Raw genomic sequence first — 26,788 nt, 5'->3', positions numbered from 1 at the left:
TCAATTCTTGAACAACAGCCAATTTATAGGGATGAAATTGAAGGTCTTCATGGAAAATTCGTTGAACAGTGGAGTCAGAAATTGCCATAGCAGCTGCATGTTTGCGAGCCGAACGACGGGGTGAACCCACAACTGATTGACTCACTATTTCAATATTTTCTGGAGTTCTGGTGGTTCGTTGAAGTCCATTTCTGGGTTTAGCGACACTTCCACACTCCTGAAATGAGTTAACCCACGACAGAATCGAATTTTTATGGCCAGGAACGAGTCTGTGAGAAGGAATTTCAAATCGAACGCGGAAGGTGATCGACCATTAGAAAAGAAGCTCTCATCTGCGAAGGCCCGCTGCTCTCTAGACCGGAGCATGATGGCTATTTACTTGAGGGAGGATAAATTTGAGAACTTCCCCCTTCAGATGCGCCCCCTCCTGTAGCTCTACAAGACCAATTCAACTCATGGGAATTTTGTCAAATGAGTAAGTTTCTCTGACGCACCTTGTATAAACTTGTTTTTGTTCCAGAAATATGGAGAATTGCTTGATTGCATTTTCGATGAAACAACTCCTTCTCTCATTTTTAATTACAAACAGAGAAAGGATGCTGAAAATGTTATAAAAAAAGGCAGGAACTTTGGAGACAGGCTTCTCTCTGTCACGTGGTACAATGCACAACAGGATGCTATGAACAGGCGGTAAGATAGTTTTCAGCAACTCTTTTTAATTATTGTAAAAATATTGAACTCTCATGTCTAAGTAAAGTAAATTCAGCTATTTAGCTATTAGTGAATTTATACTATTTCAAAAATTCCTTGTGGAAGGGCCTATTCCTTGATAGCGATTAAAAAATTTAATCATATATTTACTTATTAAATCATTAACGATTTCTGACAGTATTGATGATTTCGGGTGACATTGATCTTTTAACACTCTTCAGTTCAAGTGGTAATGAAATAGATTTGCAGGGGGATTCTTTCAGCCCCAATATAACACCCACATTCTCAATGGTAGTTCTTACCCCATAGAGTGATAGCTCATCTTCTTTCACTTTTGAAAGCGATTCAAATTCATATTTTACATTTTGTATTGAGACTTCAACTTGAAATTTAAGCTCATGTAGATCATTCAAATGTTTGCCTTCCATCTGAAGATTTTCCATTGTCATAATACAACAGAGTTGAGTAATAAGGTATGGATTTTTTTCACTTTTCTATAGAGTGACTGTATCTAAAGTAAGAGACTTTGAAACCCACATTTCCGTATTTTAAATATTTTGTAGCTCAATAACATAAGAGTATGTTCTCTATTTCTGTTATTATAATTTGTTTTGTGTTTATCAGAAATAGCCACAGATCCGTTATGTTGATGAGAGATCCTCAGGTGGACTCTAATGATGATGATGATGATGAGGATGAGCTTCTTGGAGAAGTTGATGATGAACAAGAAGAGGAGGTAAAATGATTCTTCTTCTTTCACACTTGTGTATTTTTTATTCATCTGAATAATATGTTGCATGCATTCTAATTTGTTAATTTGTGTAAAACTTGTATGTAGGTGTGAGTGTGTTTCCTTCTTTTTTCTGTAATGTTACCTTATTATCCTATCCATATTATCCAATTCCTATCTTTATTTTACCTTCATAAGATTGGGGTGTGTTACATTCACACATCTTTCGCAATCATGATATTCCTATCCATATTTTACCTTCATGAGCCATAAGGATGTGGTGTGGTACATCCAACACATTTTTCTAGGTTATGTGTTTGGGAGAGCAGCGTTTATTTCTATTAGGATTGTAATTATTATAATTTTTTCCTTATTTCATGAATGACATTGTAGAGAATCTTGATTGTCATGTGCTGATGTACGCTGATGATCTGAAAATATTCAGGAAAATTAGCTCTAAAGAAGACTCAATGTCATTGCAGAGAAATCTTAATCAAGCTTTGAATTGGTCCATGAAAAATGGCATGCCCATCAACGTAAGCAAAACATTTGTGATGAGCTTTTCAAGAAAAACGAATACCTTGAGATTTCAGTATAACATTGCTGACAGACAAATTCAACGTGTGGCCTGTGTGAAGGATCTGGGTGTCATATTTGATAGTAAACTACTTTTTAACGCGCATATTGATGATGTAGTAGCTAAAGCGAGAAGACAGCTTGGTGTAATAAGGTGGATTGGCAGAAACTTCAAAAATCCTCAAACATTGAAGACACTCTTTTGTTCCATCGTCCGATGTCACTTGGAGTACGCGTCCATCGTTTGGAATAGAGACAGAATATGCACAACAAAGAAAATAGAATCTGTGCAAAGAAGGTTTGTACGTCTGGTGTTGAAGAGGCTCATGCCGGATTTGGAGCAGCTTCCTTATAAACAGTTTTGCAACGAGGTGAAAATTGAATCTTTGGAATGGCGAAGAATGAAGTTTGATGCAATTTTTTTGCATGACTGTCTACATGGACGTATAGAAGTTGGCGACCGAGGAGTTGGTGTCATTGTACCGGCGCGGAACTTAAGACAGTACCATCAATTTCATGCCGTTCTTAGAAGCTGCACTGCTCCATTAGAAAGATGCGTTGCAATTGGTAATAAACTGTCAAATCAAATAGATTTTTTTGAAGTGTCGAGAATTTTTAAAAGGAGAATAAGATCCTTCCAGGAACCTATCCAGCAGTTATGAGTTCCAAAACACATTTTTTATGACAGTTGCAATAAATAAAGGCCACTTGTGCCGTTCTATTGCACGCAAATTGCCTAAGCATATACTCACTAGTCACTTGGCGCCATGTGGTGGAATGGGTTGGCTGTAAGGGGTGATGTGGAGGCCAACTATTATTATTATTATTATTATTTTCTATTTATATTTATTTCATAATTTAATATGATTATTATATTTCATTTTCTTTTTTATATTAGTTAGATGTAGAATCGAATGAAGAAGTTCTTCAAGAATATAATCATGAATTTAATGAAGAATCTACTCTACAATTGAATCAAGATGGTGATGAAGATGCTAATAAGGAATTTTGTTCTATACTTTATGATCAAATTAATGGAGAATTTTATAATGTATTACAAATTAATGAAGAAACGATGGAAGTATTGGATCATGAATTTGATGGAGATTATAATGAAGAATTATGTCTTGTAACTTTTAATCGAATTGATGGGGAATAATATGATGAAATGTAAGTTTTTATGCATGATATTATGAGTTTTGGAATTTGATAAGAGGTACCTACATTTCGACGACCTCATGCGATGGCCACTAACGACTTCTTTGAATAAATGTAATCTACGTTCAAGCTATTTTTTTGAGAATACTACCCTGTCACCTTTCCTTTCCTTTTGTAACCTTTCATTTAAGAAATACTTCTCATTTTTCTTGAAATTTTCAATTTTCTTGAGAATGTTCTGAATTATTGTCATGGTAAATACTGAAACTATCATTTTTTACTATTCTGCCTCTAACTCCCTGTCCACCCTGTGCACCCTTCCGCTGTTTAGAGTAAATTAACAATACTATTACTATTGCACTAAAATCACTAACATTACTATTTATTTTCATAGTCTGTGCAAACCTTAGTTTGCAGCATTGTTCCTATGGAGTACAGTGCTGCCAAATTTCACAGAATCCAGAGAGCCTGTGAGCTAATTGTTTGAGAGAAAGAGCGCAAAAGATAGCATATGCCTTTTTGATAGAATCAGAATAAAACAGCAACATTGTGCTCCTATTGTTACATTGGCCATAAAGCCCCGTGCTTCAAACAGGTTTGCACAGACTATAGCGGTTGATTGCAAACTTCTTTTCAATATCTATAAAATAACATCATAGTAGATTTTTTTAAGCTTTTAGATTGCATGCTTCTTTTTTAATATCTATAAAATAACATCATAGTAGCCTTTTTTGAAAAGTTTTTAATATAGAATAACAGATTAAAAACTTAAAACAACTAGTCTCGATGTAGAAAACAACTAGTCTCAGGTTTTAAAAATTAATTTCAAATAAACTAATGGTTTTGTTATTTTGAATACTCAAATATAATCTTTAAATAATTTTTCTATAGCAGCTGCCCCTAACCATCTGATTTATTTGAGATTTTTTTATCTCAAATAATGTTGTGGTAACTCGAAACTAGTTGTTTTAATTTGTGTTTTTAATATGTTATTCTATATTAAAAACTTTTCAAAAAAGGGTACTATGATTTTATTCTATACATTAAAATAAGTATCCCTGAATACATACATTCTTTTAAATAACTCTGCTCATCTATGACAAAATATTATCCTTCAAATCGATTTAGCTACAGAAAATTAGTGAAGCTCTGTCTTTTCAACATTTCATAAATGTATAATTGTTTCAGACAAGGATGAATTATGCTTTTAATGTCGTTCAGTGAGTTTTCCCAAGGATGAGACCTAGTGCAATCAAATTTTTATATCACAAACCTAATATGTTCCAAATTTCGTGAAAATCGTTAGAGCTGTTTTCGAGATCCGTTGAACATGAATAACCAGATAACCAGATATAAAAATGTAAACAGATATACAGAAATTGCTCGCTTAATATAATAGGATAAAAATTTGTGTCGTAGCGCCATACGCTAAATAATAATATTGAATTATAATCATTACTGAATGTAAATATTAGGAACTGCAAAGTAAAGATTATGAATAAAGGATCAATTTAGAATATAACATAGGACATATCAATGAATAAAAACAGCTATGAAAAGACAAGCCGAACTCTATTGTTTAGGATCCTCTTTTCTAGGCTGTTGATTATATTCTGAATTGTCTGATTTATTGTTTCTAAACCTTCAAGCTGCAGCAAATAATCGATTTGACTTTTTCCTTCTTCCACAGATCGAGCAAGAAGGAGAACTTCTCCTCCACGACGAAGAAGAAGAGGAGGATGAGGATCGTTCTTGGCGACGATAAGAGGACATTCGTTTTTCCACATTCGACTACTTACTGTGATCTAAATTGAAGATCTATTTTCCTGCTCCTTCTACCCAATGGAGGAATACTAGAATACATTCTAGAACAGTTTTAGTTATTTTGATACAATGAATTTGAAACTTGAACAATAGAATATGTTATTTGATGTCAATATGAAACTAAGACAATACTATCTTTTTCAAATGTATCCTTAAATTTCATTCGCATTTTTCAAACTTTGATTAACAGAGTTATGCTTGTTTTCTCTGTATTATATGAAGTAAAAATAAGCTAATGGTGGTCTATTATATTATGTATTCTATTTATAAAAATCATTAGACGTGTAAGTCTCAGAAAACTTGGTCCTAAAATTGTAACATTTGTTATGTTAAAGACTATCGTATTAGAAAAAGTTGTTCTAAATAGTAATCAGTTAAATCTTGATATTATGTTGTGATCAAAGTTACCTTTGATGGAATTCTCAGTTCTATTTTTTTGCGATCACCAAGTCCGTGCTCAAAAATTAAATGCATAGTAGGTTTTAATTTGTGTCACTTGGTGTGCCTTGAAAACAAGTGAACTGAAAAATAAATAGTATTCTCTCTATTCTCATCGATATAATCGCCCATTTGCAGTCAGAAATGTATTAATAATAAAAACAAATACGGTACATGCATATTCTAAACGAACTAATATGCTTTAAAACATTTATTGAAGTTTTCATACAGAGCGAACAAATTAATTCTCCATTCAAGAGTATCATTGAATATTAAAGTTGTCTTCATTGGTCGATACATGGGAATTCAAGTGGCACATTGATCATTACAATTTATTGCTTTATATTAAAATTTAATGTGATGTGTTGAGAATTCTGCAAATTTTGTTTGTGAATATCCTTATAATATCGACTCTCTCATAATCGTGAAGATCTCACTCTCTGACTCCGTTTCTCATGAAATCGAGCATCTGGAATATTTCATAGTGAATGTTAAATGTGTGTAGAAACATTGAACATTATTTTTGTATAGGAGAAACTGAAGTGATGTACCTGTGTTTATCAACATTTGTGATTTAGAAACTTCTGAGTAGGTACAAAATGATTTGTACTGATTTAAAATTCTCAATTTAGTTGAGTATGATGAGTGTGGAGCATAAATTTTCAATAAAGAAAATAAATCAGTATTTTAATGTGAAATGTTTCCATATTTGTGCGCTGAAAATGAAACTCATGTAACAAATCAACTATGCTTTACTAGTTTATGGTTATTTCAATCTACTTCTATGTGTATTTCCTCACTAATGTTTTCATAGAAGTTCTATTGATATATACATTATTATTGAGTTTTTTGTTATAGTTCAATCAAGAAGTTTAATGATTGTAACATACTTTCTTGAGACTTTGGATACATGTTTGATTCTGGCTCATTTGAAGATAATCACATGTTTTCTACAAGTGTCAATAATTGAATAAAGTCTGCCAAGTTATATTACTATCAAATCTCTCTAAAGCGTTATGAAAATAAAGTTGTTTGATTAAATATATTGGATCTATTCTATTTTTTCATTTGTTCTATTCTCATTCTCTCCTTAAAATCGTTTGAAGATGCCATCAGATAAGTTTGTGTTCTGTAAATAATGAGAGAAAAATATATTATCTTGCGTTATCATGGACTCTCTTGTTTCATTTCTCCTCATTCAACTTTATTCTTTCTGTACTATGAGAGTTCAAGGAAATGTGGCCTCGAAATTTCATAGGTCACACTATCTATGGTGAAAATTTCAACTAAATCTGAGTTTCTTTTGATTTTTGTGAGAAAAAAATGATCTTTTAAGAATTCTGATCGGATTTGGTTGTTCATGGATCATGGTGCCAAATGATCTTGAAGAGACAAACTCAGGATTTCGTTCTTTGTGTTTATTATCTAGAATCATGAAAATATCTAGATTACTTTTTCACATTTTAAACAAACAACCTTTTATGTTATGTTCATCTAATAGGCAGGATGAACTGAAATCCAGAACTGACACCCTCCCGTGCAAATGTCAACCAAATCTGTAATGATATTGGTTTCTGTGAAAAATTCCATGTTTTTTAACAATTTGGTTGTTTTTGGTATCAAAGGAATAAACTGAGGCAATTTATGTTGAAAAAACACACATTTGTTCAGGAGATATGGCCATTTTGGGGAGATTTAAAAAAATATTGAAAGTCGCTGTTACAGTTTACACTCATGCTCCTTGATGTGAGGAGCATGAATCTGCAATCAGATTTGAAAAAACAGGGGACGGGAGAATTGATGGGGCGTCCGCCAACCACCCTCGTTCGAGTCGGGGGTTGAAACAGGGTCTTGAGCACCTTAAAGAAATGTTTCCCTCTTTTAGGTAAGAGAGGCTGTGCTTTCACACTGCCTAACAGGGTTGGGCGTGGAGTGAGAGGAATAGGAACGATCTGGTGCCTGCCGTGAGGGGGGGGTCTCTGTTACGGGAGTAACGTTCCCGATTGCCACTAAATATCCTCCTGCTATTGAGATCCGAAATAGCAGGGTTTGAGAGTCTTGGAACTGATTGCTGAAGTCGGTCACTAATCTCGGGCAACGGGTGTTTTCCTGTGGTCAGGATTGTGCTGCAGAGTCGGGACAACACAGAACACAAAGCCGGGCTTATACCCTGCGAGCCGTGCTTTCGCACTGTGTGCCATGCTTTCGCACTGCGTGCCGTGCTTTTGCACTGCGTGCCATGCTTTCGCACTGCGTGCCGTGCTTTCGCACTGCGTGCCATGCTTTCGCACTGCGTGCCGTGCTTTTGCACTGCGTGCCGTGCTTTCGCACTGCGTGCCGTGCTTTTGCACTGCCGCGGTGCTTCCGCACCGCGAAGGTGTGCGTCCGTGTAGTGACAATCCAGACACACACTGACCAATGTGTCATGTTTGCACACAACGTTCGGATGAGCTAGCAATCTGGCTGCAGTGTTCCCACACTGCTGAGGTCAAGCTCACGCACTACCTTTGCCAGGCTTTCGCCCTGCGGGCCGGGCTTCCACCCTGCGTGCTGTGCTTTTGCACTATGTGCAGTGCTATTGCACTGCCGCGGTGCTTCCGCACCACGAACGTGTGCATCCGCGTAATGACAATCCAGACACACTGACCGATGTGTCACGTTTGCACACAATGTTTGGACGAGCTAGCAATCTGGCTGCAGTGTTTCCATACTGCTGAGGTCAAGCTCGCGTACTACCTTTGCTGGGCTTTTGCCGTGCTTTCGCACTTTGTGCCGTGCTTTTGCACTGCTATTGCCGTGCTTTCGCACTGTGTGCTGTGCTTTCGCACTGCCCTACTTCGCCGTGCTTGTGCACTGCTATTGCCGGGCTTTCGCCCTGCGTGGCCGTGCTCTTGCACTGCCCTACTTCGCTGTGCTTGCGCACTGCTATTGCCGGGCTTTCGCCCTGCATGGCCGTGCTCTCGCACTGCCCTACTTCGCCATGCTTGCACACTGCTATTGCCGGGCTTTTGCTCTGAGTGGCTGTGCTCTCGCACTGCCCTACTTCGCCGTGCTTGTGCACTGCTATTGCCAGGCTTTCACCCTGTGTAGCGGTGCTCTTGCACTGCCCTACTTCGCCATGCTTGTGCACTGCTATTGCGAGGCTTTCGCCCTGAGTGGCCATGCTCTCGCACTGCCCTACTTATCCGTGCTTGCGCACTGTTATGGCCGGGCTTTTGCCCTTCGTGGCCGTGCTCTCGTACCGCCTTACTTCGCCATGCTTGCGCACTGCTATGGCTGGGCTTTCGCCCTGCGTGGCCATGCTCTCGCTCTGCCTTACTTCACTGTGCTTGCGCACTGCTATGGCTGGGCTTTCACCCTGCATGGCCGTGCTCTCGCACTGCCTTACTTCGCCGTGCTTGCGCACTGCTATTGCCAGGCTTTTGCCCTGTGTGGCCATGCTCTCGCACTGCCCTACTTAGCCGTGCTTGCGCACTGCTATGGCTGGGCTTTCGCCCTGCATGGCCGTGCTATCGCACTGCCTTACTTTGCCATGGAGGTGCTCACGGCTTCACCCAAGCCCGACGTCCATCAGGAAGTCGCACCCTGATCCTCGGGCGACCTGAGCGAGGGCGCTTCCCTGCACGGAAAGATTGATGGGTCACCTTTTTCACTGAAGGCCGGTCCCCAATAGTCATGAGGGCGAAGCCCCGTCCGCGGTCGGCGGCAGTCAGGCGGATAGGCGGTGGGAGTGGTGTTCCTTCTTCCTCCTCCTCGGAGGAAAGTTCCATCACCTCCGGCACTTCGGTAGGAGTCGTGACGGTCGGGCGAGGAGTTGTTGGAGGATGACGTTAGGTAGCCGGGATTCTATTTGAGACTTCGGGAATGCTGCGCGGTTCGGCGGAAGCTGCTCCCCAGGCCTCTGTGAGGCCCCTCTCCTGAACTCAGCATGGGGTGGGGGGAGTTGGAGTTGCCGGCCGTGTCGAGGTGCAGGGTGGGGGTGAGGGCTGCACGACTTCCTCGGGAGTTCCGTATGCTGGAGAGATTGAGTAGTCACCTCCTCCCCCTTCTAGGAGGGCATCCTCATCCTCCGAACTTAGCAGAAAATGGCCACGTGAAGAACTATAAATACAGATCCCAAGACAGGCAACTGACCAGAGGAGTACCTCAAGGTACAGTTTTAGGGCCAATACTATTCTCCTTGTACATCAATGATTTGCCAAAGAATATAACACAGGCAAGCACTGTCCTTTTTGCAGATGATGCAAACTTTTTACTCGTGGGAGGGGACATAAGAGAACTGCAGACTCAAGGAGAGATAGTTATTGGTAATATCCAGGATTGGTGCACGGCAAATCGTTTGTCAGTTAATGTGAGAAAGACCTGTTACATCGATTTCTCCTTGCAACGCCAAATCACTCCTCCATGTATGAATTTTCGGATTGAGGCTGAAGAGGTTTTGTCTACGGCGGTGTGTGGGTTTCTGGGCATAAAAGTGGATTCTGGGCTTAAATGGAAGATGCACATTGAATGCCTCATCAAAAAGCTGAGTAAAGCTGTCTTTGCAATATCAAGGCTAGCAAAAATAATGAGTCAGAAAGTGAGCTTGACTGCCTACTATGGATACTTCCAGCCTCTCCTGACCTATGGCTTAATGTTTTGGGGGATTTCACAGGACTCAATAAGGGTATTCAGGATGCAGAAGAGAGTTATCAGGATGATTTTGAAGAAATCTCCAAGAACCTCCTGTAGAGGTTCATTTAAAAGTTTAAAAATGCTTACTCTTCCTAGCCTCTATATTCAAGAATGCGCAATGTATGGATTCAAATTGCGAGAGTCCTGGCTCACTGGGGCATCTATCCACAGGCACAATACCAGAAATAATAAAGAATTGAGAATACAGGCCCATAAAACTAAATTTTTTGAGACAAGCCCTCAGTATATGATTAAAAAGATTTTAAATGCTCTCCCTAAAGAAATCACAAATTTGAAGAATAAAAGGGAATTCAAGGAATGCCTGGGAAACTGGCTGATGAACAGGGAATTTTATAGCTTGGAAGAGTTCTTGGGGGGTTCTGCCATATCTGTCATATCATAAATCTCAACTAATTTGCAGCAATGAGGAAATGTACAGCATTTGTTTTGGACTTTATTTAATAATGATATTATTATTAACTAACTTACATATCTAAATTTACAGCATTTCACCTGAATTTTCATTTCATACAGGTTGTTTTTAATTAATTGATTGATTGATTGACTTGTTCTTCTTCTTGTATTTTTTGTTGTTGTTTATATTTATGAACAATTTATTGTTTTTATTGTTGTTTTTATTGTTTTGACGAACTGCCAAACATTGTAAAATATGTACATGCAAAGAATAAATTATTATTATTATTATTATTATTATAACTTCAGGTACCTCCATCATCGAGACTGCAGCAGCGGAAGTTGGGGGTAGGTGTACCTCGGCTCTGACAGGTTCGACAGGGGTCTCGGAAGAGGGGAGGTTTACTGTGACCACCACATCTCGGTCGCGGCCCATACGCAAGGTAGGGAAGACCTTTAACAGCTCGCGCGAAGTGGCCTCCACCAAGGCATCTTCTGGAGGGGTCCGTTGTTGAAGCAGCTGGAGAAGTTGTTGTCCAATGAGAGGTTTACTCGCCCAAAAAAACTTTGGACTCCATTTGAAAAAATATCTGGTTATTAGCTCTCATGGCTGGGATAGTGCCGAGAATTTCTGGATTACATTATAGTATAGTAATTATTCCAATTGAATAGATTTCATTTTGTACCACATCTTATATCATGTTATACACTGGGCTAGGCAATATCAGGTCATTATTATAATTTATTATAATTTACAAATTTTGTTGCATTCTAACACATATTGTATGTAAATATATTGATCTATTATAGCATCACTGATTTATCTTGTTTATTGAAAGGATTTGATTTTAGTTGTTAATGTATATACTGTAATGTTAATTAATAATAAGTAAGTAGTCAAAGTACGTCTGCTCCTTCCCCAAGCTCGAGCTTGCTCTTTTGGGGAAGTAGTTCCTTATGTTTATTTGTATTTCCTATTGATTCATTTTGTTGTTATATTTCTAAATTGTGAATTATTGTAATGCTTTTTCAAGGAATAAATAAATAAATAAATAAATAAATAGATGATCCGCTCGGCTTGCCACCGGGTTAGCACATCTCGGACGTGCTGGAAGCACCGCACGTCCCACCCCTGGATGTGTCGCAGCCTCTTCACCTGGCAAAACTTTGTCATGACGGCATGGATCGCGTCATAATCTTCGGGTGTGGTCCAGTGCCCTGGGTCAAGGATGGTAGTGACCGCCTCTTTCCTGTTCACTACAGCGAGGGCGATGCCTCCTCGCCGTATCGAAGGAAAACCCAGGAGGGCATCCCTCCTCATATTCTTCAGCACCTCCCGCAGTCCCTCCAGGGAGTGCCTTGCATGCCGGGTGCGGAGAGCCTGGAACAGCATAAACTTCCCCTTGTCACTTAGGGTAAGTCGCTCCATCTCGCGGAGTATCTCATCAGTAAATGAGGTACTAAAGGATGGCATCTTCCTCAGAATAAATTGAAGAAACAAAAAGAATACCGAGAAAAAGGCGGCAAGAAAAATGAATGGCACTGGGGAAAGAGGACGCCGACTATGACGGGAAACAATTTTGAAGAAAAACAAACACAAGTCGATTAGAGGAAAATACAGTAGCACAATAAATCAGAGGTTGAATGAGAAGCAGAAGTGATATTGTTATCGAGACAGGAGACTAAACTGAAATAATCACGAATCACAAAGACAAAAGTGCTGTTCAACAAGAGCAGGGACCTGATGTTATCCAGATGGAGGCTAACAACAGACTGACAGAGTCGAGTCAGAGAAGCTACAATAAACCGGAGAAAAACAGGAATAATCTGGAATTATCAACTTGAATAAAATGAAATTGCAAGATCCCACGAGAACAATCTGTATTGTAGACAAAACAAGTTGATTATTTTATCTTATCGCAAGCGACGACCGCTCAACAGTCACGTACTACTGAAATTCAGATTAAACTGGCAGAACTACAGAATAGAATAAATGCCATTTCCCACTGCTCATTCTAATATGAAATGATGACAAAAATTTATCTTATTATTTTCCTCAATAGAATTGATTTATTGGAGATAAAATATAGCCACTGAAAATGTCTACACAAGCACAGGCCGTGAGATACTTGGATCTGTCTACAAAACGTGACTAAATCACAATTAGAACAATAGCACAATAGAACTTCGACTACTGCAATACTAATACAGCCCAAGTAATCTTCTAAACCAAGATGGAATTAATTGAATTGAAATAATGAAGTCCCTGTCATTGAAGTCATTGAAGTTACTGTCCCTCAGGTCCTTTTCAATTTCAAAATAATATTGGAGAGATCGAATCATATTTGAAACCAATAAAATACGATTGTAGTGCATCATGACTCCCAATCAAACGCAACTTATTCAATTACTATGAATAATCCATTGCAACATAATTGACTTATATCCCACAGAATAATAACACCTGTTATTTACTGCATTGTAATTTACTAATTACCATGGATTAAAGCAATTATCACCGTCTTCATTCTATGATCGTAATAAATATTTAAACCATAACCTCAAGGATAAATATTATTCAGATCAGACTGACAAATAATTTTCTCCAATGACATAAATCGTCATATAGTTCACAGGCTGCAACTGACGACTTGAAAAATAAAATAGTACAAATTCCATATTTTTAACCCGTGCTTGGTAATGGCAATTGGATTAGGAGTTCGAAGATTGAAAAGGGGCGATTTTATTGGAGATGGAAGAAAAGAATAACAAGATTTTTCCGACTTAGCAGATAAAGCCCAGACTAATTATCTGAATAAATAAACCGAAATGGTTGAGTTGCCACTCTGCTTAATTTCGACTCTGATTACCAGGACAAATTACTCGGAAATTTGTTATTAATTTTACTACCTTTAAATAGGTCTAATATCAATGTATTTCTCTTAGACAAGAAATAATTATTTCCATCCTCCAATATTAGGACCAGTTTCAACTAGTGCCAATGCTATTAACTATCTTGAACCCCATAATTAAATGTGAACTATATCTCAAAATGAATTCTCTTCAAATTTGATGTTATTTTCCCCTTCTGGCCACTCACCTTATTGATGATGTTGGATTACCCTTCCACAGTACTCCATCAGCCGAGTGGGTAGCATCACCCGGCTTACGTAATTCCTCCTAATGTCTCCGTCCTCCTCTGCACCGGCTCCTCCATCGTTGCCGTCTCGGCCGTCTCCTCCATCCTCGACCTCTTCGTCCTCGGGAAGGGGCGGCAAGATCTTGATATCTTTCACGTGAACAGTCAGCCTCTTACCGGCAGCTCCCTTTAACAGCACTACTGAAGCGCTCAACATTTTCTCTACCTCATAGGGCCCAGAAAATTTCGGAGCTAACTTAGCCGCAAACTGGTTCACTCCGGATGAGAGATGATAATCCCTCTTATACACTAACTGGCCCGTCCTTAGTTCCAGCGGTCTTCGCCTAAGATTATAATACCTCCTGGTATTATTATAGGCCTCATTTAGATTATCTAAAATGAGTTTCTGTGCACGCTTCAGTACTTGCAGCCTTCTCAGCTGGGCTGCTTGACTCGTGCCTCCATCCTCCTGTCTGGGATCGCCTTCCTCCTCGCAGCTAGCATCTCCTGGTGCTCTCATTTCCCTTCCGAAGTTGAGGGAAGCAGGAGTATACTTAGTACCGACATGTACTGCTGTATTCATGGCAAAACAAAACTCCTCCACGTAACGATCCCAATCAGCATGGTGCTCGCCCACATAGAGCTGTATCATAGTCTTCAGGACTCTATTAACCCTCTCTGTAGGGTTACAGCTCGGTGTATATGGTGGGGTATAGAATAATGTGATGCCGTCATCCTTACAGTATGACTTAAAAAGTCTACTGGTATACTGTGTTCCATTATCACAGATCAACAGCTTCGGCACCCCAAACTTGGTGACCACCAACTCCCTCAAAGCTCGTGCAACGGCATTACTGTCTGCCTGAGTTAGCGGCCAAGCCTCTGTCCACTTCGTGAACTGGTCCTGAAATACCACCAGGTATTTATTCCCTCTCTTCGAGCGAGGTAATGGGCCCACAATGTCGGTGCTAACGGTCTCCCAGGGTCGCAACACCTTCCTCTGGCTATTCATCTGTCCATATGGAGGCCGCTGCTCCACTTTGTGCTTCATGCAGGTCTCGCAGCGCCTCACATACTTCGCGACGTCTGCATACAAGCCTGGCCAGTAGTAGCGACAGGCTATCCGGTGATAGGTCCAAAACACCCCTTGATGGCCAGCTGTCGGTGCATCATGGCTTTGCTGAAGTATTTCAGCCCGTGCACCGCTTGGAATGCATAGCTTCCAGCCGTCACTCTCCCGTGCATCAGGAGGCTGCTGTTGGGCCCATATGTGTCGATATAAGGCCTCACCCCTCACCATATAATCGGGATACTTCTCTGGATGATGGAGTAGATTGGTCTTCATCCTCCTTATCTATCCATCGTCTTCCTTGATGATGGCGGCCACCTCTCCTGTAGCCTCCTTTTGGCCTTCATGTGTGTTGGCCAGTACGTCACCTCCTGGCAATGCTCGAGAGAGCACATCAGGGACCACATTCAGCTTCCCTCATCGGTATTTGATTACCAAGTTATACTGCTGCATTTCTAAGGCCCATCTCACGAGCCTTCCTGTCGGGTTCGGGATGGCTCTGAGCCACTTTAGAGCTTGGTGATCTGTGATCACTGTAGTCTCGTATCCCTCTATATACGGCTTGAATTTTCTCAATGCAAAAATCACAGCCAGACATTTCTTTTCGGTGGTGGAATACCTCAGTTCGGCCCCCTTGAGCCCTCTGCTTGCGTAGGCGATGACCTTCTCCTCTCCATCGACCTCCTGGGTAAGTACAGATCCTAATCCATATTCTGAGGCATCTGTCTGGAGTGTGAATGGAAGTTCAAAGTGCGGATACGTGAGCACTGGTGATTTAGTGAGGACCCCCTTTATCTCTTCGAAGGCCCTCTCCTCTTCTGGTCCCCAGTGCCACTTCACTCCTACCTTCAACAACCGGTGCAATGGGGTTGCAAGGTCCGAGAAATTCGGAACAAACCTCCTATACCAGGATGCCAACCCTAGAAAACTCCGGAGCATCCTCAGCCGCTGTGGAGTTGGAAATTCGTTTACAGCTCTCACTGTTTCAGGATCGGTCCTGAGTCCCTGCTCCATCACTATGTGTCCCAAGTAGCGTAGCTCCCACTTCAGGAACTGGCACTTCTCCTGGTTAATTAACAAGCCAGCCTCTCGCAGCCTACTGTACACTCTAGCTAAATTTAGCATATGAGCTTCCATTGTTTCCCCCAGGATGATGACGTCGTCCAGGTAAGCAAAGGCACAGGGCTCCAACTCCGGCCCAATTACCCAGTCTAGAAGACGTTGAAATGTAGCACTAGCCGAGTGTAGTCCAAACAGCATCATCCAGAATTGGAATAGCCCCCTTCCAGGAACTGTAAATGCTGTAAGCTGCTTACTCTGCTCCTCCAACGATACTTGCCAGTACCCGCTCTTCAAGTCGATTGAAGAAATGTATTTAGCATTCCTCAATCGATCTAAAATGCCTGTCATATTCGGCAAAGGATATGCATCTTGTTCCGTGAGTGCATTAATCTGACGGAAATTGATGCAAAATCACATCTTTCCATTAGCCTTCTTTACCAAGACAATTGGTGAGCTCCAAGGGCTACTGCTCGGCTCAATAACCCACTGATTGAGCATACTGTCCACCTCCTCGTTTATCACTGCTTGCATAAGTGGATTACAAGGATACGGACGTTGTTGGAACGGCTCAGCTCCTTCCTTCAGCCTGATTTTATGAACCAGGAAGTGGGTCGCACCTGGCACATCTCTGAATTTTTTCAGCTCCGCCTCCAGGAATTTTTCGAACTCCTCCTTTTCTGAAGTGACTGCTGCCACCTGTCCCACTAAAGCTGGAGGCAATACCATCCTCCTCTGCCTTAGATCGAGTCTTGCTTGAATCGCTCTCAAATGACTTAATCCCAAAATCATTTCGGATTCTAACTTGTTGATCACTGCCACTCTCCAGCAGACTCATCTACTGCACACCTCGGCAGTCAGCTTCAGCTCCTCCACCATGGGAAGCTTCTCTCCAGTCACCAAAACAGTTTATGACTAATTGGTTTAATCTGGCAATCGCCAGAATTCTTCAGTCGTCATGCTGCCTCTCCAGAGACATAGGACAACTCAGCCCCGGTATCAACCAGTGCATTGAGCAAGACATCTTGGACACATACCAGCATGAAGATGCGTGTCTCCTGGGGTTGTGGACACTTTCCTTGCATGTCTATCGCGACTGCACCGGACCTCATCTCTCTCCCTCGGGCCTTCACAGTCTTCTGAGTGGTTGGAGCACCCTTCTCCCTGGGTTGAGGCTCCCACTCCACAATACGGGTGCAGGTGTCGATTTTCACCCTGTGCTCCCACAGGAACTGCATACCGAATGAAAATTCGGGTGATAATCCCTCCATGATTGTCATCACTGTGGGTAGCACCTCTTGGCCGACTTTCAGGTTGATTTCCACCTTCCCATACAGCCGCGCCACTGTTCCATTTGCCAAGATCGCACTCCTCTCTGTAGGTGTTCTCCTTGCACACCCAGCTGCCTCTAAGCTTGCAAACGTTGCTAAGCTTAAGTAGTTGGATTCAGCTCCTGTATCAAGTAAAGCTCGATATTGGTGGCCAGCTACCTCGACTGAGGTATACAGCCTGTTGTCGAACTGCGACTCCGGTTCCAGTTGAAGCTGGTTTCTGGTTCTCACCACAGCGGCTTTGTCTGTCGTCCTCTTCTGGTCTCTCTCACAGGTGCAACTGGGACGAGGCTTCCCACAGGTGCCTTCTTGCACTGCCAGCACACAGGTCCCACTGGAGTCGACTCTGCTTGCCGTTGGGTTGTTGTGGGTTCAGGCTCGGGGCATGATTTCACAGGTTTACGAACCTCCTCCTGTTTTGCAGCCCGCTGCCTCTGTTGAGCGCTTTTCTCCTCCGAATTTATCCGCTCATACTGCCTGGCCAGCTTGAGCAGGTCGTCCACCAAATAGACTTCGGCTTCCCTGATGTACAGCTTGTACTGAGGTAGAAGATTCTTGTAGAGCCTCTGTAGCTGGTGGCTGACTGAGAAATCTCCTCTCTGCCTCATGAGGGTCTGAAGTTCCTCCACGTAGTCATCGATGGCCTCGCCTTCACGCTGCCGTCAACCCAGGATTTGAGTATCCAGGTCCTCCTCGTAGGTTGCTGGATAGTAACGAGACCAAAAGTCTCTTACAAAATCGTTCCAATGATGCCAGAAACACCTCCAGTTCGGCATCCATAAGGAACACCTTCCCGCTAGCATTTCTGGTCGCGCCAGGAACAACTGCTCCCCTGTCAGCCCGTAGGCTTGTTGTAATTCCTCGAGGTGCTCCAGGAAACTAGGAGCGTCTCCATTGCCATCATATGACAACCTCCATCCCTGAACTTTATTGCACACCGTCCCTGGGTCCATAAATGGAGTGTGAGGTGCTGCAGCTTGGATCGGTGATTGCGGTGCGTGTCGGGGCCTGTACTGATGAGCCAGTGACACCTCTGGCCTCACTAATGCAGGTCTCGCATGATACAGTGGACCAGTATCTGCATTAGCCGGCATTGATCTCGCTAGCGCTGGTTGCATCACAGCCTCTTCACTTGGAGGCAGTGGTAGCATTGTGAGGAATCACTGCCGCTGCTCTGCTAACGCTCTCCTCAACTCAGAACAAGAGCAAGAGGAGTCCAAGAGCAATTCGACGGCGTCTCTGCTCCGCAATCAATACACCCATGAATGACATGACTCACCATCTGAAGCTGGTGACGCCTCCTCAGGTAGTTTTCTGAGTCTAGAAGACTCCTGGTGATCCTCCTCTATAGGAGACCACAGAGACGTTGCTCCTTCCGCCTCGTGGTAGCTTGCACTAGCTCCATCACTAGCCTGGTTCGGACTGCTAGATTCGCCTGCCGTCCTCCTGTGATGATCCACTAGAACCTTCCTCAGCTCCGCCATTGTACCTGTTGTAGGTAACCCCGCCGAAGCTGCTAGCTCCACGGCTTCATTACGGTGGATTTTGTAGATCCAGGACACTCCTGGGTAGCTGCTCTCCTCTCGCACCTCCTTGTCCTCTCCGGCGCTCTTCACATCTCTTATTACACTTCTCTTCTATGCTCATTGCTGCTTTTCTCCTCCTACCTTGAGCCCAACGTTCGTGAGCCAATCTTCTGAGTAGATTTTTGCCCACACCTTTTTCTACCAGAATTCCCAGTGTCACTCTGGGCTGGCTAGACTCAGTCGGCGACTGGGGTGGGCCGCAGCAGGGGACGGGAGAATTGATGGGGCATCCACCAACCACCCTCATTCGAGTCGGAGGTTGAAACAGGGTCTTGAGCACCTTAGAGAAATGTTTCCCTCTTTTAGGTGAGAGGGCCGTGCTTTTGCACTACCTAACAGGGTTGGGCATGGAGTGAGAGGAATAGGTACGATCTGGTGTCTGCCGTGAGGGGGGGTCTCTGTTATGGGAGTAACGTTCCCGATTGCCACTAGATATCCTCCTGATATTGAGATCCGAAATAGCAGGGTTTGGGAGTCTTGGAACTGATTGCTGAAGTCGGTCACCGGGTCCCTAATCTCGGGCACTGGGTGTTTTCCTGTGGTCAGGATTGTGCTGCAGAGTCGAAGGAAAGGCTTTCCCTGGCCTTTCTCGAGGTCCTCCTGCTATTTGGAAGCAAATCGGCGAGCTATGGGAGCCCATGCACCGGGCTTCACCCCTGGTCACTGGGTCCCAAATCTCGGGCACCAGGTGCTTTCCTGGGGTCAGGATCGTGCCGCGGAGTCGAAGGAAAGGCTTTCCCTGGCCTTTCTCGAGGTCATCCTGCTATTCGAAGGCAAATCAGCAAGCTATAGGAGCCCGCGCACCGGACTTCACCTCTGGTCACCGGGTCCCAAATCTCGGGCACCGGGTGTTTTCCTGTGGTCAGGATTGTGCCGCGGAGTCGATGGAAAGGCTTTCCCTGGCCTTTCTCGAGGTCATCCTGCTATTCGAAGGCGAATCAGCAAGCTATAGGAGCCTGCGCACCGGACTTCACCTCTGGTCACCGGGTCCCAAATCTTGGGTACCGGGTGCTTTCTTGGGGTCAGGATCGTGCCGCGGAGTCAAAGGAAAGGCTTTCCCTGGCCTTTCTCGAGGTCATCCTGCTATTCGAAGGCGAATCAGCAAGCTATAGGAGCCCGCACACCGGACTTCACCTCTGGTCACCGGGTCCCAAATCTCGGGCACCGGGTGTTTTCCTGTGGTCAGGATTGTGCCGCGGAGTCGAAGGAAAGGCTTTCCCTGGCCTTTCTCGAGGTCCTCCTGCTATTCGGGAGCGAATCGGCGAGCTATGGGAGCCCATGCACCGGTTTCACCCCTGGTCACCGGGTCCCAAATCTCAGGCACCAGGTGCTTTCCTGGGGTCAGGATCGTGCCGTGGAGTCAAAGGAAAGGCTTTCCCTGGCCTTTCTCGAGGTCATCCTGCTATTCGAAGGCGAATCAGCAAGCTATGGGAGCCCGTGCACCAGGCTTCACCTCTGGTCACCGGGTCCCAAATCTCGGGCACCGGGTGCTTTCCTGGGGTCAGGATCGTGCCGTGGAGTCAAAGGAAAGGCCTTCCCTGGCCTTTCTCGAGGTCCTTCTGCTATTCCTAGTTCCCGTGATGATGTACCAGGGTACAGTCAGGTTTTAACCAAAACCTGACGTGTCACTACTGGTTGAAACAGGCAGGTTGCTGCCCAAAGTCGTCAAAATGGTCAAACAACACTCGCCCAAGTGAGTGCTGAGTCTCAGAGCTTCCAGTGTCTTGGATTAACCCCCATTAACCTCAGACACAACTCCTAGTAGTCGAAGGAGTCGGAGTACACTCAAGGCACAAGATGTACTATGTTGCTAGCTGCATTCTGCTTCCTTCACCCTCTCTGTCAACCGCTCGCACTGGACACCTGCACTAGACTGCCTTCCTACTCGCCCTTCACGAGCCTCCCTCAGTGGCCGAGAGGGAGGGGAGTAAGGATGCGCAGCACTGCTGAGTGGTAGCCCAGCGGCTGGGCTGCTCGTTGAACTTTGCAATTTCATCAAGAGATAACCAAGCTTCTTAGAGCAAGCCCTAAACTCAATTCCCCTCACTAGTTATGATATACATCGTGACAATGTTAAATAAGGTGTCTGGAATAAATCGAAATCAAAATTTGATAAAATGTAGAAAATCTCTCCTTGAGTATATTTCAACTCATATTCCCATACAAAAGAAAATAGCCAATTTATATTTCCAAAAATTTTTATCTCAGTAACCGTAAATGATGAAAAATGATAATTGGTCTTGATTCGAAGAACAGAATCTCCTGCTTCATGTGAAATAAATGATTTGAGCTGTTTCCATAATTTTCACCAACTCTGTATAATTCAAAGTTGCTGATTCTAAAGATCAACATCAAAATACAACTATTCATGAGCGAGTTCTCAACCCAGTGGGTCACTAGTTTTAAAGATTGTCAACAACTCAACTACATTTTATCATCAATACTACTACTCTCTATATCAATAACTACATCATACCATCTTCAGAAGCAAACGTGAATTCATCAATAATTGATGGCTGAAATTCATGCTTCTCTGTCAAGTGTCCTTCTACCTCTGTAGTTTTTGGCTAGCCGTCAGGCTCGCTTCGCTCGCCATCCGTCTAGCCAGGGGCTCCGCCCCCTGGACCCCCGACTGGATCGTCCAAGAATGAGATCAGCAGGCTCGCTTCGCTCGCCTGCATTTTCATTTGAGCATTTTATCATATGTTAGGACAATCCAGTCGGGGTCCAGACTAAACGTCTGGCTAAACGGATATGGCGAGCGAAGCGAGCCTGACGGCTAGTAATATAATATTCCCAGGATTGAAGTAGCAGTGCCCCATCATTTTTCCGCGATAAATGCATTTAAATCTTCACCTCTGGTCACCGTGTCCCAAATCTCGGGCACCGGGTGTTTCCCTGTGTTCAGGATTGTGCTGCAGAGTCAAAGCAAAGGCTTTCCCTCTCCTTTCTCGAGGTCTTCCTGCTATTTGGAAGTGAATTGGTGAGCTATAGGTGCCCACGCACCAGGCTTCACCCCTGGTCACCGGATCCTAAATCTTGGGCACCAGGTGCTTTCCTGGGGTCAGGATCGTGCCGCGGAGTCAAAGGAAAGGCTTTCCCTGGCCTTTCTCGAGGTCATCCTGCTATTCGAAGGCAAATCAGCAAGCTATAGGAGCCCACGCACCGGACTTCACCTCTGGTCACCGGGTCCCAAATCTTGGGTACCGGGTGCTTTCTTGGGGTCAGGATCGTGCCGCGGAGTCGATGGAAAGGCTTTCCCTGGCCTTTCTCGAGGTCCTCCTGCTATTCAAAGGCGAATCAGCAAGCTATGGGAGCCCGTGCACCAGGCTTCACCTCTGGTCACCGGGTCCCAAATCTCGGACACCGGGTGCTTTCCTGGGGTCAGGATCGTGCCGTGGAGTCAAAGGAAATGCCTTCCCTGGCCTTTCTCGAGGTCCTTCTGCTATTCCTAGTTCCCGTGATGATGTACCAGGGTACAGTCAGGTTTTAACCAAAACCTGACGTGTCACTACTGGTTGAAACAGGCAGGTTGCTGCCCAAAGTCGTCAAAATGGTCAAACAACACTCGCCCAAGTGAGTGCTGAGTCTCAGAGCTTCCAGTGTCTTGGATTAACCCCCATTAACCTCAGACACAACTCCTAGTAGTCGAAGGAGTCGGAGTACACTCAAGGCACAAGATGTACTATGTTGCTAGCTGCATTCTGCTTCCTTCACCCTCTCTGTCAACCGCTCGCACTGGACACCTGCACTAGACTGCCTTCCTACTCGCCCTTCACGAGCCTCCCTCAGTGGCCGAGAGGGAGGGGAGTAAGGATGCGCAGCACTGCTGAGTGGTAGCCCAGCGGCTGGGCTGCTCGTTGAACTTTGCAATTTCATCAAGAGATAACCAAGCTTCTTAGAGCAAGCCCTAAACTCAATTCCCCTCACTAGTTATGATATACATCGTGACAATGTTAAATAAGGTGTCTGGAATAAATCGAAATCAAAATTTGATAAAATGTAGAAAATCTCTCCTTGAGTATATTTCAACTCATATTCCCATACAAAAGAAAATAGCCAATTTATATTTCCAAAAATTTTTATCTCAGTAACCGTAAATGATGAAAAATGATAATTGGTCTTGATTCGAAGAACAGAATCTCCTGCTTCATGTGAAATAAATGATTTGAGCTGTTTCCATAATTTTCACCAACTCTGTATAATTCAAAGTTGCTGATTCTAAAGATCAACATCAAAATACAACTATTCATGAGCGAGTTCTCAACCCAGTGGGTCACTAGTTTTAAAGATTGTCAACAACTCAACTACATTTTATCATCAATACTACTACTCTCTATATCAATAACTACATCATACCATCTTCAGAAGCAAACGTGAATTCATCAATAATTGATGGCTGAAATTCATGCTTCTCTGTCAAGTGTCCTTCTACCTCTGTAGTTTTTGGCAGTCTTTGAATGGGCATATTGCTCCTTCTTTCGCAGGACTATTACTTTTATGGAAATTTTGTAGATGCTGCTGTAAATTATAATTAGTGGACAATTGTTTTCTACATGAAGTACAATTAAAATTAGATGATTTCACAGACATAATGGCTTTACGTGTTCATTCACAATGGCTGCCGACTGTAGGCCTATAGTGAGGTCCACATTATAATGGCAGTGTACGATTGACAATACTGTTGCTGTCCTTTTCTATCATACAACAGAACAGATAGCACTATCTCTCTCTCACTTTGGAATGTTGTCCATTTGCCAGAATATTTTATATTTACTTTTGACAGTGACTGTACAAAACTGAACAAACCATATTCTCAGCCACCATTGTCTTTCTTCATTCTATCAAAATACTTGAGTACACAAGTCGTATAATTGATTTAAAATGTATTTTTGAAACAATGAAATAATTTTTAAACATTACCGTTCGAGAAACACAAATTAAAATAACTGAAATGACATTTTAAAAGTTGATAACTAACCATCCTAGACTTCATCCATGCTTTCAGTTAGCCTACCCATATAGGTTAGACCTACTCGTACTGGTATAAATAATATTGAAAAGTTATTTCAGAATTAATCCATTGAAATTACTTTTTTTTTAAATAGGATTTCCATTATTTTTAAAGGAAATTGGTATAGAATACCTACCAAATAACTCAATTTCGGTTGTTTTGAAATTCATATTGCTGTATCACAGCTTTTTAAATTAGCCGCCATTTCAGGTTTGTATAGAAATAAAAATCTGATCTCAGTCATGAAAGCAAATTTTTGAATCAAATTATAAAAAATATATTTTCTTGATCAATTTGACATTAAATTGATTATTTTATCAAGGAAGTGATGATTATTATCAGATTAAATCTAATGGGATGAATTGAGTAACAGATGTGTACAGTCAGTGGCAAAATAGAGAGACTTGGCAACGTTTTTCTCCTATCTCTCTTCACTGACATTATAACGTGGACCTCACTATACATGCTCATTCGTTCACTGGTTCATGAAAACAAAGTAACAGCTATTTTTCCAAGTAGCAGGTAACAAACTGCTCCAACGAATGTGTTACTCAAACAGATATTACGCTTGCGCAGTAGAAAGAAGCAGTTCCACAGTGAGCCTCTCCTGTTGAGGAGCTTCTCTTTGTCTCAGAAACAGAGTAACGGCCAGCAACAGTCACAGTTATTCAAAAGTATTCTTTAAGTATCTATAGTGAGGTCCACGTTATAATGGTAGTGTACGATTTGCAATAGTGTTGCTATCCTTGTCTCGTTCAACAAATGTAAAAGAGTTAGGGGTTAGTTCTTATTTAGGTTATATTTAATAATGTTTTATTAGGATAGGTTAGGTTTTTGCTTTAAAATTGCAATATGCTAGAAGGGGCTAGGGTCTAGGTGGAGTTATGTTTTTTGATGTTTCAAAGCACAGAATTACAAGGAGTTTTATAGGAGTTTTCTCTGTTTCAAAGGTAGAAGGATAGGTTGGGCGGTTAGGATTTTGCTTTGAATCACATGTTTGTGAACATGTTCATGAAATGAACCACATGTTTGTGAACATGTTCATGAAATGAACCAAATGTTTGTGAACATGTTCATGAAATGAACCACATGTTTATGTTTTGTTCTAAAGATGACGAATAAATCTAAAGTATTAAATGTGAAAGGGTTAGAGGTTAGGTTTTATTTAATAATGTGTTATTAGGATAGGTTATGTTTTTGCTTTGAAATTGCAATATGCTAGAAGGGGCTAGGGTGCAGTTAGAGTTATGTTTTTTGATGTTTCAAATGTGAAAGGATAGGTTAGGGGGTCAGGATTTTGCTTTGAAATCTAAATTATTAAATTTGAAGGGGTTAGGGGTTAGTGGTTAGGTTTTTTCTGGATTATATTTGATAATGTTCCATAAGGTTAGGTTAGGGTTTTGCTTTTAAATTGCAATATGCTAGAAAGGGCTAGGGTCCAGGTAGAATAATGCTTTTTGATATTTCAAAGGTGGAAAGATAGGTTAGGATTTTGCTTTGAAATTGCAATATGCTTGAAGGAATAGAGGTTTTTCAAATAGTTATGTTTATTGATGTTTTAAATTTAAAAGGGGAGGTTGAGGGTTCGGTTTTTGTTTTGAAATGACAATATGGTGACTTAGTTATAGTGTTTTTTAACATCAGTTAAATAACAACCGTTATATTTTATTAATTATATTTTTCAAAAGTACTCTTTCTTTTATTAAATAAAATAATAATAAATTGATTATTATATTGAATTTAATGATAAATCATTATTGGATAATAATATCTTCATCAAATAGAATGACGATTGGCTCCAGTTACAGTGCTCGGTAACCATCATCACAAAGAACGTTACATTCAAAGATCTGACTGAATGGAACGGGAAAAACCCGTTGCTAACGCATGCGCGATACGGTGCTGTCTGAGACAAGGAGTGGTTTGTCTCCTGTTGTTGCTTGTGCTTGAGAGAAGCTTCTTCTTGTCACAGATACAGAGTAACGGCCAGCAACGGTCACAGTTATCACATAGTTTTTCAAAAGTATTCTTTGAGTATCTATAGTGAGGACCACGTTATAATGGCAATTTGTGATTTGCAATGGTGTTGCTATCCTTGTGTATCATTCAACAAAGCAGATGGCACTATCTCTTTCAAGCATTGCAAGGCTGTCACATCGTTTATCCACAATGTAGAAACTCAACTAATTGACAAAATAGGGTTAAGGGTTAGGTTTTATTTAGATTATATTTAATAATGTTTCATAAGGATAGGTTAGGGTTTTGCTTTGAAATTGCAATATGCTAGAAGAGGCTTGGGTCCAGGTAGAATTACGTTTTTGTTGTTTCAAAGGTGAAAGGATAGGTTAGGGGGTTAGGAGTTTGCTTTGAAATCCAAAGTATTGAATGTGAAAGGGTTAGGGGTTCAGGTTTTTTCAAGTTATATTTAATAATGTTTCATGAGGCTAGGTTAGGGTTTTGCTTTGAAATTGCAATATGCTAGAAGAGGCTTGGGTCCAGGTAGAGTTATGTTTTTTTGTTATTTCAAAGGTGAAAGGATAGGTGAGGGGGTTAGGAGTTTGCTTTGAAATCCAAAGTATTGAATGTGAAAGGGTTAGGGGTTAGGTTTTTTCAAGTTATATTTAATAATGTTTCATGAGGCTAGGTTAGGTTTTTGCTTTAAAATTGCAATATGCTGGAAGGGATTACGGGTTTCTACCAAGATTTATGTTTATTAATGTTTTAAATATAAAAGAGAAGGTTAGGGGGTTAGGTTTTTGCTTTGAAATGACAATATGCTGACTTAGTTGTAGTGTTTTTTAACATTAGTTAAATAACAACCGTTATATTCAATTAATTATATTATTGAAGAGTACTCTTCCTTTTATTGAATGAAATGATGATAATATGTTGAATATTATATCGAATTTAATAATAAATCATCATTGGATAATAATATCATCATCAAGATGGAATGACGGTTCAAGTTACGGTGCTCGGTAACCATCATCACAAAGAACGTTACATTCAAAGAACTGACTGAATGGAACGGGAAAAAACCGTTACTAACGCATGCGCGAAACGGT

The 26,788-nt window shown here is 41.9% G+C and overlaps 2 protein-coding genes across 2 annotated transcripts in view; one reads left to right on the top strand and one right to left on the bottom strand.

The window, feature by feature from the left end:
* LOC111052616 (RNA-binding protein 26) overlaps positions 1 to 6,496 on the top strand; it is a 116,120-nt gene extending 109,624 nt beyond the window's left edge. Inside the window, exons 20-22 of the mRNA XM_039442144.1 lie at positions 521 to 690; positions 1,336 to 1,447; positions 4,866 to 6,496. Coding sequence (XP_039298078.1) covers positions 521 to 690; positions 1,336 to 1,447; positions 4,866 to 4,940 — 357 coding nt within the window. The 3' untranslated portion in view covers positions 4,941 to 6,496. The remainder of the gene's footprint in view (positions 1 to 520; positions 691 to 1,335; positions 1,448 to 4,865) is intronic.
* A 9,710-nt stretch (positions 6,497 to 16,206) lies between these two features.
* LOC111052622 lies at positions 16,207 to 16,584 on the bottom strand. Its single transcript, XM_022339359.2, has one exon. The coding sequence runs from the start codon at positions 16,582 to 16,584 to the stop codon at positions 16,207 to 16,209; it is 378 nt and encodes a 125-aa protein (XP_022195051.2).
* Positions 16,585 to 26,788: the final 10,204 nt, after the last annotated feature.

Source organism: Nilaparvata lugens, chromosome X (genome assembly GCF_014356525.2).
Source record: "Nilaparvata lugens isolate BPH chromosome X, ASM1435652v1, whole genome shotgun sequence".
Lineage (NCBI taxonomy): Eukaryota > Metazoa > Arthropoda > Insecta > Hemiptera > Delphacidae > Nilaparvata > Nilaparvata lugens.
The sequence above is the reverse complement of the archived record's forward strand: the minus strand, read 5'-3'. Positions and strand labels throughout refer to the sequence as shown.